This window comes from Lynx canadensis, chromosome A1 (assembly GCF_007474595.2).
Source record: "Lynx canadensis isolate LIC74 chromosome A1, mLynCan4.pri.v2, whole genome shotgun sequence".
NCBI lineage: Eukaryota > Metazoa > Chordata > Mammalia > Carnivora > Felidae > Lynx > Lynx canadensis.
In genome coordinates, this window is record NC_044303.2 from 239,634,567 (window position 1) to 239,648,171 (window position 13,605).

General features: G+C 47.9%; 1 protein-coding gene across 1 annotated transcript in view; it reads right to left on the reverse strand.

Moving 5' to 3' along the window:
- CEP72 (centrosomal protein 72) overlaps nt 1–10,698 on the reverse strand; it is a 38,623-nt gene extending 27,925 nt beyond the window's left edge. Inside the window, exons 1-3 of the mRNA XM_032594203.1 lie at nt 10,273–10,698; nt 7,708–7,837; nt 6,699–6,842 (exon numbers count right to left, since the gene is read on the reverse strand). Coding sequence (XP_032450094.1) covers nt 6,699–6,842; nt 7,708–7,837; nt 10,273–10,698 — 700 coding nt within the window. The remainder of the gene's footprint in view (nt 1–6,698; nt 6,843–7,707; nt 7,838–10,272) is intronic.
- Between the last annotated feature and the right edge of the window lie 2,907 nt (nt 10,699–13,605).

A 13,605-nucleotide genomic window follows, 5' to 3' on the forward strand; every position in this document is an offset into this window, starting at 1 on the left:
TTTCTTTTCTTTCTTTCTTTCTTTCTTTTCTCCCCCTTCCCCCCATGTGCTAATTCTGATGGACACAGGCAGCACACACTGTGAGGTTTTCTTCATCTGCCTCGACTAACAGTGTTGAACAACTCTGTGTGTGCTTATATGCCATCCCAAATTCTTGGCTAAAGTATCCATTCAATCTTTTGCCTTTGTGTATTGGGTTGTTTAGCAGTTCTTAGTATTTGTGGATGCAAATCCCTGTCAGATGCATGGCTCACAGATGTGTCCTTTGGCCTGTGCCTGCCTTTTCACTCTCTTAATAGTATATTTTGCAGAGCAAAAACATTGATTCTTGTGAGGTCCACTTTATCCATTTTCTCTTTCACGGTTTGTGCTTTGGGTCACGTCTAAGAATTCAATTTCCACCCAAAGTAAAAAACATTTTCCCTTTGTTTCTTCTAAAGTCTTATAGTTTTAGATTTTGCATTTACATTTTGATCCATTTTGAGTTAATTTTTACAGATCAGTGTGTCTATCAGCGTTCATCTTCGCATGTGGACGTCAAATTGTTTCAACACTATGTGTTGATAAGCTGATCCTTTCTCCATTGAACTGCCCTTGCATTGATTATAAAAATCAATGGGCCTTATTGTGTGGGTCTATTTCTAGACCTCTACTTCCTGTTGATTTATGTATCTGTCTTTTTGCGAATACCACACTGTCTTTATATCCTTCACAGTAAGTCTTTTTTTTTAAAAGCTTATATATTATTTTGAGAGAGAGGGAGAGAGAGAATCCAAGCAGGCTCTGCAACTGTCAGCACAGGGCCTGATGTGGGGCTCGAACCCAAAACTGTGAGACCATGACCTGAGGCTTAACCCACTGAGCACCAGACGCCCTGCCTTCACGGTAAGTCTTAAAATCAGATAATGTCACGTCTCCAACTTTGCTCTTCTATTTTAAAATTGATTTAACTAATCCAGTCCTATGCCTTTCCATAAAAGTTTCGAACATGCCTCTTATCTAGAAAAAAAACTTGCTGGTTTTTTGTTGTAATTGCATTAAACCCATAGATCAATTTGGGGTAGTTTTCCAATCAATGAACATGTTAAAGCGGTCTTAAGTAGTAAGTCTTCTTGGCTGCTTTCATCAGCATAAAGATCTGGTTCAGTTTTGTTAAGTATATATATATATTCATTTCCTCTGCAGAATTTTTTTTTAACATTTTATTTTGAGAGACAGAGAGAGACAGAGCATGAGCGGGGGAGGGACAGAGAGAGAGAAGGAGACACAGAATCTGAAGCAGGCTCCAGGCTCCGAGCCATCAGCACAGAGCCTGATGCAGGGCTCGAACTCATGAAACAGCGAGATCAGACTGAGCCAAAGTCAGACACTTAACCGACTGAGCCACCCAGGCACCCCTCGCAGCAATTGTGAATGACACTGAGCTGTAAATCTCAGTGTCCACATGTCCACCGTCAGTACGTAAGAGTATGACATATGAGTGCTGGTCTTGTATTCTGGACCTTGCCAAACTTGTTTATTAGCTCTGAATATCGTTATATTTTGTCAATTCCTTGGGTTTTCTACCCAAACAATTATAACATCTGCAAATAGGTATGGTCTTATTCCTTCCATGTCTGAATGTCTTTATCTTCCTTTACCCTTACCTTGCTTTCTCACCCTAGCATGGGGTTGGAAAGGGTGGAAAGAGCAGTGTACTTTCTTGTTCCAGATCTTTGGGAGAACATGTCAGTTCTTTGCCATTAAGCACATTAACTGCAGATCTTTTTCTATTATTTTAGAGTGAGAGAGACCATGAGTGAGGGGAGAGAGGCAGAGGGAGAGAAAGAGAAAGAGAGAATTTCAAGCAGGCTCCATGCTCAGCATGGAGCCCGACACAGGGCTTGATCCCACGACCCTGGGATCATGACCTGTGCTGAAATCAAGAGTCAGACACTCAACCAATTGAACCACCCAGGTGCCCCAGCTGTAGATCTTCTAGTAGATGCCCTTTATCAGACTAAGGAAGTTCCCTCCTTCTACTTTGCTGAGAGTTCGTCATGAATGAATCTTGAAGTTTGTCACTTTTTTTTTGCATTATTTGAAATGATCATGGAGTTTTTCTTCTTTCATATGTTAATATGGAGGATTGTGCTGGTTGAATTTCATAGGTTTAAGCAGCCTTTACCCCGTTGTCTATGCATTATTGCTTTTATATATTGTTACCTGATTTGCTAATATATTGATGAGTGTTTTTATATCCGGGTTGCCAGAATATTTGTATGTTGTTCATTTCTTATTTGACATGTACCTGGTTTTGTGTCAGTGAACAGCTGGGCATCATGACATCAGTTGGGAGTGTTTCTCCTCCTCATTTTCTGAAAGAGATTGTAGAATTGGTAGTATTTCTTCTTTTAAATTTTTTTTTTAATGTTTATTTATCTTTTGAGAGACACAGAGACAGAATGCAAGTGGGCTAGGGGCAGAGAAAGAGAGGGAGACACAGAATCCGAGCAGGCTCCAGGCCCTGAGCTGTCAGTACAGAGCCCGACACAGGGCTCGAACTCATGAGCTGGGAGATCATGACCTGAGCCACTCAGCACCCTCTTCTTTAAATATTAAAATCACTAAAGGAAACTGTCTTATCTGGAATTCTCATTCTCGGTTTTTTTCCCTTGTGAAGCCAACTACTTTAATAGAGAAAGAATTATTCAGATTATGCAGGGTCTCTATTTCTTCTCGGATGAGTTTGGGTAGTTTGTTGCTTTCAAATAATTGTCTGGTTCATCTAAGCTGCTCGAGTGGAGTGCACAGAGCAGTTTGTAACATTCCCCACTGTCGTTTTAATGTCTGTGGGAACAGTAATGAAGTCTCCTCCTTCTTTACCAGAATTGGTCATTTAACCTTCCTTCTCTCTCTCTCTCTCTCTCTTTCTGTCAACAGTCCTGGTTAAAGGTCTATCAATTTTATCGATCTTTTCAAAGAACCAGCTTTCAGTTTCACTGATTTTTTTTTAATGGTCTTTCTGTTTTTAATTCCACTGATTTCTTCTCTTTATTATTTCTATTATTCTTGCTTCCTGCTTTTCCAGTGTACATTACTCTTCTTTTTCTAATTTCTAAGGTGGAAGATTAAATTGTTGATTTCTAATTTTCCTTGTTTCAAATATAAGCATTTATTTCTTCTTTCTAATTAAATGCTTCTAATATAAGCGGTTCATTCTTTTTATTTAAAAAATTTTTTACATTATATAATTTATTGTCAAATTGGTTTCCATACACACCAGTGCTCATCCCAACAGTGCCCTCCTCAGTGCACATCACCCACCCTCCCCTCCCTCCCACCCCCATCAACCCTCAGTTATTCTCAGTTTTTAAGAGTCTCTTATGGTTTGCCTCCCTCCGTTTCTACCTTTTTTTCCTTCCCTCCCCAATGGTCTTCTGTTAAGTTTCTCAGGATCCACATATGAGTGAGAACATGTGATATCTGTCCTTCTCTGACTGACTTATTTCATTCAGCATAATACCCTCCAGTTCCATCCACGTTGCTGCAAATGGCAGGATTTCATTCTTTCTCATTGCCAAATAGTATTCCATTGTATATATAAACCACATCTTCTCTATCCATTCGTCAGTTGATGGACATTTAGGCTCTTTCTATTTTGGCTGTTGTTGAAAGGCTACTATATTTTAAAAATTTTTTTTTAACATTTATTTTTTTGAGACAGAGAGAGACAGAGCATGAACAGGGGAGGGGCAGAGAGAGGGAGACACAGAATCAGAAGCAGGCTCCAGGCTCTGAGCCGTCAGCCCAGAGCCCGACGCGGGGCTCGAACTCATGGACCGCGAGATCGTGACCTGGGCTGAAGTCGGACGTCTAACCGACTGAGCCACCCAGGCGCCCCTGAAAGTGCTACTATAAACAATGGGGTTCAAGTGCCCCTATATAAGCAGTTAATTCTATAAATTTTCCTCTGAACACCACTAAGTTTTGATATGTTGTATTTCTATTTTTATTCAGTTTAAATAGTTTCTAATTTTCTGAGAGATCATCCAGGACGTGTGGGTTATCTAGAAGTGTGCTGTTAAATTTCTACATATTTGGGGAAATTTTCCAGATATTTTTATTGGTTTCTAGTTTCATTCCATTGTGACTTTTTTGTTTTGTTTTAAATTTGTTAAGGTGTGTTTTATGACCTAAAGTATGGTCTGTCCCAGTGAATGTCCCATTAGCACTCAAGAGGGATGCATGCCTTGAGGTCATTCAGTAACTATTCTATAAATGTCATGGGGTCCTGTTGGCTCCTGGCGCTGTCAGTCCTTCCAGGTCCCTGTTTGTTTCCCATCAGCTTTTCTTTTTTTCTTCCATCAACTTTTCTATCACTTACTGAAAGAGCTTGTTAGGACTTTCCTTGCCTTCTATTTTCAAGAGAATCCCGCCTGGATTTTATATTTTTTGTAGATGCATATAGGTAGGTTGTGTTGCTTGTCTCCGGTCTAAACATCTCTGTCTCAGGTGGTGTGCTCACGTCATCTGTGCCCAGCTTCATTATTGAGCCAGCGATGTTAGATGTCACCACGTGTTCCACCTATTATGTTTTAGCTATAGCCTTTCTCTTCCCCCGTCTCTCTTGCTTGCTTTCTTTGGATTAGAATATATTTTAATATTTTGTTTTTATTAAATTTTCTTTTTTTTTTTTTTTTTTTTTTTTATATCTCTTCCCAGTTCTTTAGTGGTTTCTCTACAGATTACAACACAGATATTAACTTCTCACTCTACTTGTCAATCTACTTACAACTGACATTTTACTACTGCAAGTGGGATGTAGAACCTCATCACCACAGGAAGAAATAGAAAAGTTGAAGAGATGGATAACCAGCCATGAAATTAAATCAGTAATCAAAAAACTCCCAACAAACGGAAGTGTAGGACCAGAGGCCTCAGAGGTGAATTCTACCAAACCTTTAAAGAAGAGTAAATACCCATTCTTCCCAACCGTTCCCAAAATTAGAAGAAGAAGGAAAACTTCTTCTATGACCTTCTTCTATGACCTCATTCTATGAGGTCAGCATGACCCTGATTCCAAAACCAGATAAGACACTACAAAAAGGAGAACTACAAGCCAATTTCTCTGGTGATCACAGATGCAAAAACCTTCAACAGAATACTAGCAAACCAAATCCAACAATAAATTAAAAATAATTTACCAAAATCAAGTGGGATTTATTACCGAGATGCAAAGGTGGCCCAGTATTCACAAAACAATCAACATGATACATCACATCAACAAGAGAAAGGATAAAAACCATATGATCATTTCAGTAGATGCAGAGAAAGTATTTGACAAAGTACAACATCCATTCGTGATAAGAACCCTCATCAAAGTGGGTGAAGAGGCAACGTGTGATAAAGGCCACATATGAAAAACCCACAGCTAACATCATCCTCAATGGTGAGAACCTGAGAGCTTTTCCCCTGAGGTCAGGAACAAGACGCAGATGTCCACTCTTACCACTTTCATTCAGCACGGTACCGGAAGTCCCGGCCGCAGCAATCAGACAACAAAAAGTGATAAAAGCCACCCAAGCTGGTGAGGAAAAGTAAAACTGTCTATTTGCAGACGGCATGAAGCCCTGTCACCACATAGACCCCTCTCCCTTTACACGTGGCCCTCATGTGTATCACACGCACATACACGGAAAACCCTCGGACAGCCCTGTTGATGTTACACAGAACAGACATCAGAGCCAGGAAAATCAGGCGTGAAGAGGAGATATAGTCCGCCGTGTTCATTCGGGGATCTACCTCTTCTCTTGTTCCTCCTTCTGGAGTCTGAGTTGCCCTCCGGTGTCACCTCCTTCTGCCTGAAGGGCCCTTAACAGTTCTTCCAAAGCAAGCCCGTTGCACCAGGCAATGGGACTGTGTCCCGGGGGTCTGCATCTTCCTCGTCTGAGGATGCTTTTGCTGATACGACTCTGACTTGATGGCTCTCTTGGTTTCACATTTAAACACGTTCTTCCATGTGCTCTGGTCTCCACGCTGATGAGACATCTACCCTGTTTCAACCATTGTTCCCCACGGGGATGCATCATGTCTTTCCGCTTCCCGGCACTAGATTAACTCAAATGAACACTCTTTGCCGACACACACGCTATCGAATACCTGTCATCGGTCACCCTCTGGACACAGTGGGAAGCAGAGCTCTGTCCAGGGCGAGGCATACCTGTGACAGAACGCTTGGACGTCCTCTCCTGCTTCTGCATAATCTTCCTTCGTGATTCACGCCAAACATTTTGCTCACAGCTAAGACACCCACTGCCTTTCTCTTACCTTCACTGTGGAGCAGGATCCCCTCTACAGCTTTTGGAAAACACTGAACCATGTTGCATTCGCTCATTCCAGCGCATTCGCCTTCCCAAGAAATTTTTCAGATTCTTAAAAGCAGAGGCTGTGCTTTCTTCTTGGTAGCCTTGGGGTGAAATGGACATGAATCAGAGCACACATTCCGATCACAGCCCTGCGGCCGGTGACTGTATCTTATGTCTGGGCAAGCTCTGCCTGTCTCGGGAAGGCCAGTTACTTGTGCGGCAGAGTAAGGAGATTAAACAGGGTGGTCGTTAGAGGTCCCGCCGGAGATGTGACTTCTGCTGCAACGTGCAGCACAGCATTAGAACCCCAACAGGCAGCACAAATGTTTATTTACAGTGAAGGAGGCTCACCTTGCTGCACTGGCTCTGCTGATCGCGGCCAGCCCGGGGCCCCCACGGCACCTCCTGGTTTCTCGTCCTGCACAGCTGTGCTGTCATCACACAGCGTGGCCCGTGGGGGCAGCAGGAGGTGGCGGCTCTGAGGGGGCGCCAGCTCTGAGCAGGGTCGGTAAGCCCGCGTTTCTACCCCAAGGGGCCCTCTCTTGGACGGCTGGACTGGGAGAACGCTCCGGCGGCGTCCAGACAGAAGCTGGCACCTCGTGCCCACCTCACACAAGTGAGCCTGGAAGTGGACCCCCCAGCCCCCCGCCAAGGATGAGGCCACCATTGCAGCGCCAAGAGCAGGACTGCCACCACACCGGACCCTGAGCGGACCACCCGGCGAGACCGCCCCCGTTCCCAACCGCGGCCCCTGTGACATGTTTTGTGGTTCCAGCTGCTAGCTTTTGGGCTACGGATCGTTCCGCAAGAACTCTGTCCCTCTGGGCAGGAGGACGAGAGTGGGAGCTGAGGCGGTGGGTTTGAGTTCTGTGAAGGCAGCTGCTGCCCTACCTCGGGTGTGAGCTATAACCTGGGAGTTGTCTGCCTTCAGTTGTCACTTCCACAACAACGTGTCCCCAGCTGCATTATCCACGACTCAGCAAAGCAATGGGGTGACTGCGGGGCGAGGACGTAGACCCGGTGTCTCGAGGAGGGCTCCCGCTGAAACTGATGTTTCTGAAGACGCTTCCAGAAGGCTCAGACCTGTCGCCATGGGGTCACACTCTCTCTTCCTGAATGTGGACGACTTCTGAGCTGGGGAAGCGGGAGATAAACCCCAGCGTGCTGACCGCCGTGGGGAGGCGGGTGCCAAGGCCAGCGCGTCCCCTCGCGTTCCGGCCCCAGAGGGATGTGGGTCCGGGCTGCTCCCGGGCGAGGGCCACAGAGTGAGTGGCAGGCCAGCTCCTCCCGGCTCCTCCCTGCTCCTCAAGGAGGGCTGCCTGGTGTCCGTGGGCTAGGGGAGCGGGCAGCAGAGCCTCACCTTTTACCTCAGGTATGGCTGGAAGCATCATTACTTTGAAGTCTACTCCCCCCAGACGGTTCGCAGCGTCTCTAATAGGTAAATGGGTCACAGCAGCAGCAGCAGAAAAATGATAGGTGACAGTGGCGTCCTGCAGGATAAGAGGCAGTGGGGAAGGTTGTGTGGTCAGTGGGGCTCGGGAAACACTTGCTCACACACACACTGCACACCAGGGCTCCTGGAAAGATGCACGGCACGGCCCAGGAAGTCTGCTACAAGAGACCTCATACCTGCTCAGTCCACATCAGAGCTGCCTTCTGAACATCTCACCCCCGAATGCACAGGACTGCTAATTCCAGAGGAAATGCAATTGGAATAATTGCTATGTGGGATGGTGGCCACAGAAGTGATTCCGTGCCCATTTTCCCCTGACGTCCAGTTAACTAAGTTAGAGGAAAGGGGCTTGACATAGTTTCCCTCGTGGGAAAAAACTTAAGACAGAGATAGAGAGAAGACCGCGAGGGGAAGGAGACAGTCTGGGTTTGGGGCAGCGGACGAGGGGTGCATCGGAACTTTGTCATTTTCTTTCAGTGATTACACCTGCTCCAGCAGTCAAGGCTGGCTGGACCCTCAGCTGACCCGGAGGTTTCGGCTCCCACCCTGGTACCCTGGCGGGGCGGTGGGCCCGGAGCACTGGCTAGGATCAACAAGTGAGTGGGAAAGATCTTCACATACACACACTAGAGAGAAGAGAATCGCACATAGCCCAGGCACTTACCCGCCGATTTAACAATTCGGCAGTTTGTTATATTTGCTCCATCTACTGTTTGGGTCAGAGGATTTGGCCAACTGACAGAGAGCGTGGCATTTTACCCCTCGGTACTTTCACCGGGCATTTCTGAAGATGAGGGCCGGTTTCCTCCGGGGCTTGGGCGCCACGGCAACCACAGACGCCCCGTGGGGACCGGATAAACGCGGTCCCCTCAGGTCGTCCAGCAGCCGGCCCGCGTTCACATCTGCTGACGGTCCCTGAGACATGTGCCCGTGTCCCCCACCGCCCACTCCAGGTGTGCACTGTGCTGGGAGGACGGGCGGTCCAGTTAGCTTTACCCAGAGAAGCACAGACACCAAGAGCCGACCATTGACCTCCCCGTCCGGAAGCCCCCGTTTACATTTTGGAAAATAAAGAAAAGTGCTCGGGGGTCGGAGGAGGAGAACCAACCACAGAGAGGTGATGGGAAAGTCTCCGGCGGCCCCCGCTCTCTTGCAGGCCAGGCCCCAGAGCACCCCTGACTGTGTTTTCTCTTCCCTTCACACCAAATGGCACTAACACTTACCCTGCAGCCCACCGCCCTCACGGTCCCAGGTGGCAGCGGGGGCAGGCCTGGGTTTTCCGTCCACGGCTTCCACCACAGAATGTCAGAGTGAGTTCTGTCAGCAACTTGAAGTTTTGCCCTGAGAGCACGCGCATCGTTCCAGGAGGTAGCACGATGTTATGGAGCCACACCGTGACTTTGGGCTGCACATCTGCTGAAGAGGCACAATTATAAGTGGTGCGCACACCTGACTTTGCTCAAATCCCGCCCGTTACCCGTCCACTTCAGCTCCCTCCCCGTGTTTTCAAGATGCCTGGAGGTTTCGCACTTTGCGCACCTGCTCAGGTGCCCTGGGCACCGGCGGCCTCCCCGGAGGAACACCAAGGGTGCGGATCCCTGGAGCTTACCGTAGAAAGACATTGCTTTATTCATTCTCTTCCTGCTTTTTAATTCTGCAAACAAAAGCATAATACCCGTGTGAAGGCTCAGAAATTGGAAATATTAAGTATCAGCAGAAACAAAGAATTAAGAGCCAGGGAGGGAGCACTGTACTTGTGAGATCACACGAACGCCCAACAAGGCAGAACAAACGTAAAGAAATCTTTAAACACATAATGAGGATGAAATTCAAAACAAGGCCGAGTTTATCAAAGGAAGACCACTGCCCGACACCGTGAGGGTTACGACGAAGGGGCTCAGTATTGGCTCACATGCTCGGCAAATGCTGATACGCTCCGGTCTTGCCTCCGTGAGAAATCCCCGTGTCCCCTTCGCAGGACGTGGGCTTCGTCAAAGGTTCTCACCCTGCGAAGAGAAGCAGAGGACACCCCTTCCACCGGCCCCCAGCCTCCGCCGTCCGCTGAAACCTACTGTGTGCCAGCCCCCCGGGACGCGTGATGGCTGTCGGTGGGGAGGGCGGCAGGGCCAGTCCAAGCAAAGTGAAGAGTCTGGGCAGGACTGACTCAGAGGCCACTGGATCGCGTGTCCCCAGAGGACAGGCCTTGTCGGGAGCTCACAGAAGGCCAGGGCCAAACTCGCCTAGTCAGAAAGGGGGCACGACGTGCAGGACCCCAGCCCATGGGGGCCCAGTGCACGTCCTTGATCCCCAGATAGCCCATTTTAGGGCGGCAGCGTCTCAGACACGGCCAAAGACAGCACCCCCAGACCTTAGGTCTGTAGGGGCCAGGACGAACCAGTCTTTCCCAACCCTTAGGAGTTCGTAGAATCCAGGAAGTGGCCGGCCACAGATAATATTCGAGGGACCCCTTACCTCATCTAAGGAACAAGATGGTGATGAGTAACAGATCATCTGGCAGCAGAGGACCCTCGAGGGCGTGAGGTCAGGGCAGAGGACCCTCGAGGGCGTGAGGTCAGGACAGAGGACCCTCAGGGCGTGAGGTCGGGGCAGAGGACCCTCGAGGGCGTGAGGTCGGGGCAGAGGACCCTCGAGGGGCGTGAGGTCAGGACAGAGGACACTCGAGGGCATGCGGTCGGGGCAGAGGACCCTCGAGGGCGTGAGGTCGGGGCAGAGGACCCTCGAGGGCGTGAGGTCGGGGCAGAGGACCCTCGAGGGCGTGAGGTCAGGACAGAGGACCCTCGAGGGCGTGAGGTCGGGGCAGAGGACCCTCGAGGGCGTGAGGTCGGGGCAGAGGACCCTCGAGGGCGTGAGGTCAGGACAGAGGACACTCGAGGGCATGCGGTCGGGGCAGAGGACCCTCGAGGGCGTGATGTCGGGCAGAGGACCCTCGAGGGCGTGAGGTCGGGCAGAGGACCCTCGAGGGCGTGAGGTCGGGGCAGAGGACCCTCGAGGGCGTGAGGTCGGGGCAGAGGACCCTCGAGGGCGTGAGGTCAGGGCAGAGGACCCTCGAGGGCGTGAGGTCGGGGCAGAGGACCCTCGAGGGCGTGAGGTCAGGGCAGAGGACCCTCGAGGGCGTGAGGTCAGGGCAGAGGACCCTCGAGGGCGTGAGGTCGGGGCAGGAGTGCGGGGTCCACTCTCAGACGGGCCTCTGTGCAGCTGCGTGACTCTGGCCAGGTCAAACACCTCTCCTTCCTTGCGTCAGGGTGAGGACAGCAGTCCTGGCTGAACTGCGAGGAGGTGAACAGTGCGGGCCCCACTCGCCGGCGCTACAGAGGCGGGCTTTGTCCCAGCCCACCCCACCGGTCCTCCTCTGCCCCCGCCCCCCCACCCCCAATCCCGGCCGGTCTCCGACCTGCTCGGCTTCCACGGTGACTGCACTTGCGTCCGCAGGTAGGACCGACCGCTTAACGACTATGCTTCTCCACGCATTCGGGTCTCCCCTAGTGCCCTCAGCCGTGCTTCACAGGATCTCGTGGACCTTCTGTTAAACGTAGTCTTACGTGCTTGACAGTTTTGATGCTATTATAAACGGAGTCACTCCAAATTTTTGTTTCCAAATTATCTGCTGCTAGTGCGCAGATACGGGACGGACCGTGGCATGCTGATCTTGTGTTCTGAGGCACGGCCGCGCTCTCACTCTCGTGTTTTTCTTGACGACTCCTTAGAAATTTCCGCGCGAACAGGTGCACCACCAGCGAGTGGAGACGGAGGCAGCTTGACGCTGTGCTGACCGGTCTCTGTCCCTTATTTTCCTCTTGCTTTGCTGCACTAGGGCTGCAGTGAGACGGGGTGGGGGGGGGGTTGCAGGTCACAGCAGGCTCCTTCCCTCATTCCGCCTGGGAGGAGAAGCACCAGATATTCTGCCATTTAAGACGAGGATGCCTATAGGTTTTACTTTGATGGCTTTGATTGCTGAAAGCTTTTATCTTGCACGTAGTTTCAGTTTGGGTCAGCGCTCTTTCCGTCCCCCTGGAGATATTCACAGGTTTCCTCCTTAATTTTGTCCATATGGTGAATTCCATCGATCTGACTCTCAAATAGTAACCTAACCCTGCAATCCCAGAGAAACCGACCTTTTTTTTACATATTGCTACATTCAGCTTGCTAGTATTTTGTTCAGATTTTTTGCATCTCTTCTCATGAAGGGCGTTCCTCTGCAGTCTCCATACCTTACAACGCCTTTGCCGGGTTTCGACATCAGAATTAAGCTGGTCGCATAAAACAAGGTTTCCTTCTCCCTAGTGTTTGGCATATTTTGTGAAATATTGGCATCATATCTTCATTAACTATCAGATAGAATTTATCTTTGAAGTCCTCTAGCTCAGGCATTGTCTTTGTGGGAAGGCATTTGATAAGAAATTTAATTCCTTTACTAGATATACAGTCGTCAATACAGCATCCAGTTTATTCTCACCTGAAAGATAGGGCTATTCAAATTGTCTATTTTACCTTGTGTCAATTTTGGTAAGTTGCATTTTGAAAGAAGGTGTGACACAAGTTGTCAAATTTGTCAGTATAAAAATTATTCATAATGTTCTAATACTATCCTATTAACATACGTAGAGTTTGTAGTAACTTCATCTCATATTTCTGATGTTGGTAACTTATGGTTATTTCTCCTTTGATCAGTCTTGCTAGGGTTTTGTAATTTTATTGATCTCAAAAAGCAACTTTATCTTCATTGACTTCTCGTCAATCCTGTTATTCATCTCTCACCTTTCTCATTTTTGCTTCTACTTCCTGCTACTTAATTTGGGGTTTATTTTGCTCATTGTTCAAACTTCTTTAAAAAAAATTTTTTTAATGTTTTTATTTATTTTGAGACAGAGAGAGACAGAGCATAAGTGGGGGAGGGGCAGAGAGAGAGGGGAGACACGGAATCGGAAGCAGGCTCCAGGCTCTGTGAGCTGTCAGCACAGAGCCCGACGCAGGGCTTGAACCCATGAACTGCGAGATCATGACCTGAGCCAAAGTTGGATGCTCAACCGGCTGAGCCACCCAGGCGCCCCTAATTTTAAAAACTTCTTAAAGTGGAATCTTAGATCGTCTGTTTGAAAAAACTTTAATGTCTATTTATTTATTTTGAGAGAAAGAGAAAGACAGCACGAGTGGGGGAGGGGCAGAGAGAAGGGGAGAGAGAATCCCAAGCAGGCTCCATGCTGCCAGCACAGAGCCCGATGCGGGGCTTGAACTCACAAACCACGAGATCACGACCTGAGCCAAAATCAGGAGTCAGACACTTAAGAGACTGAGCCACCCAGGCACCCCTGTTTGATTTTTTCAATGTGAACATTTATATAACTTTTTAAATATAACCTTTAATTATAATTAAAATTTCCCTTCCAAGCCCATCTTTGGCTCATCTTACAGATTTATTTGTTATACACTCATTATTGCTCAGTTTGAAGTATTTTCTAATCTCCTGTGTGGTTTTTTGACCCATGGATTATTTAAAGGTATGTTCTTAATTTGCAAATATCTGTTTTTCCCAAATGTGTAATTATTAATTTCTAATTTAACTGCATTGTGATCAGAGAATACAGTTTCTAAGATTTCAGTTACTGGAAACATCTGAGACGTACTTTAAAACCCAGCATATGATCTATAGTAATTTTAAGTTCCTGAATTTCCATTTGGTTCTCTAAAAAAATAGTTTATATTTCTCTGTTGGGAATCCCCATCTGTTTATCTGCTATGACCGTATTTTTCTTAATTCCCTGAACATATTAAAGTCTTTGTCTTCTG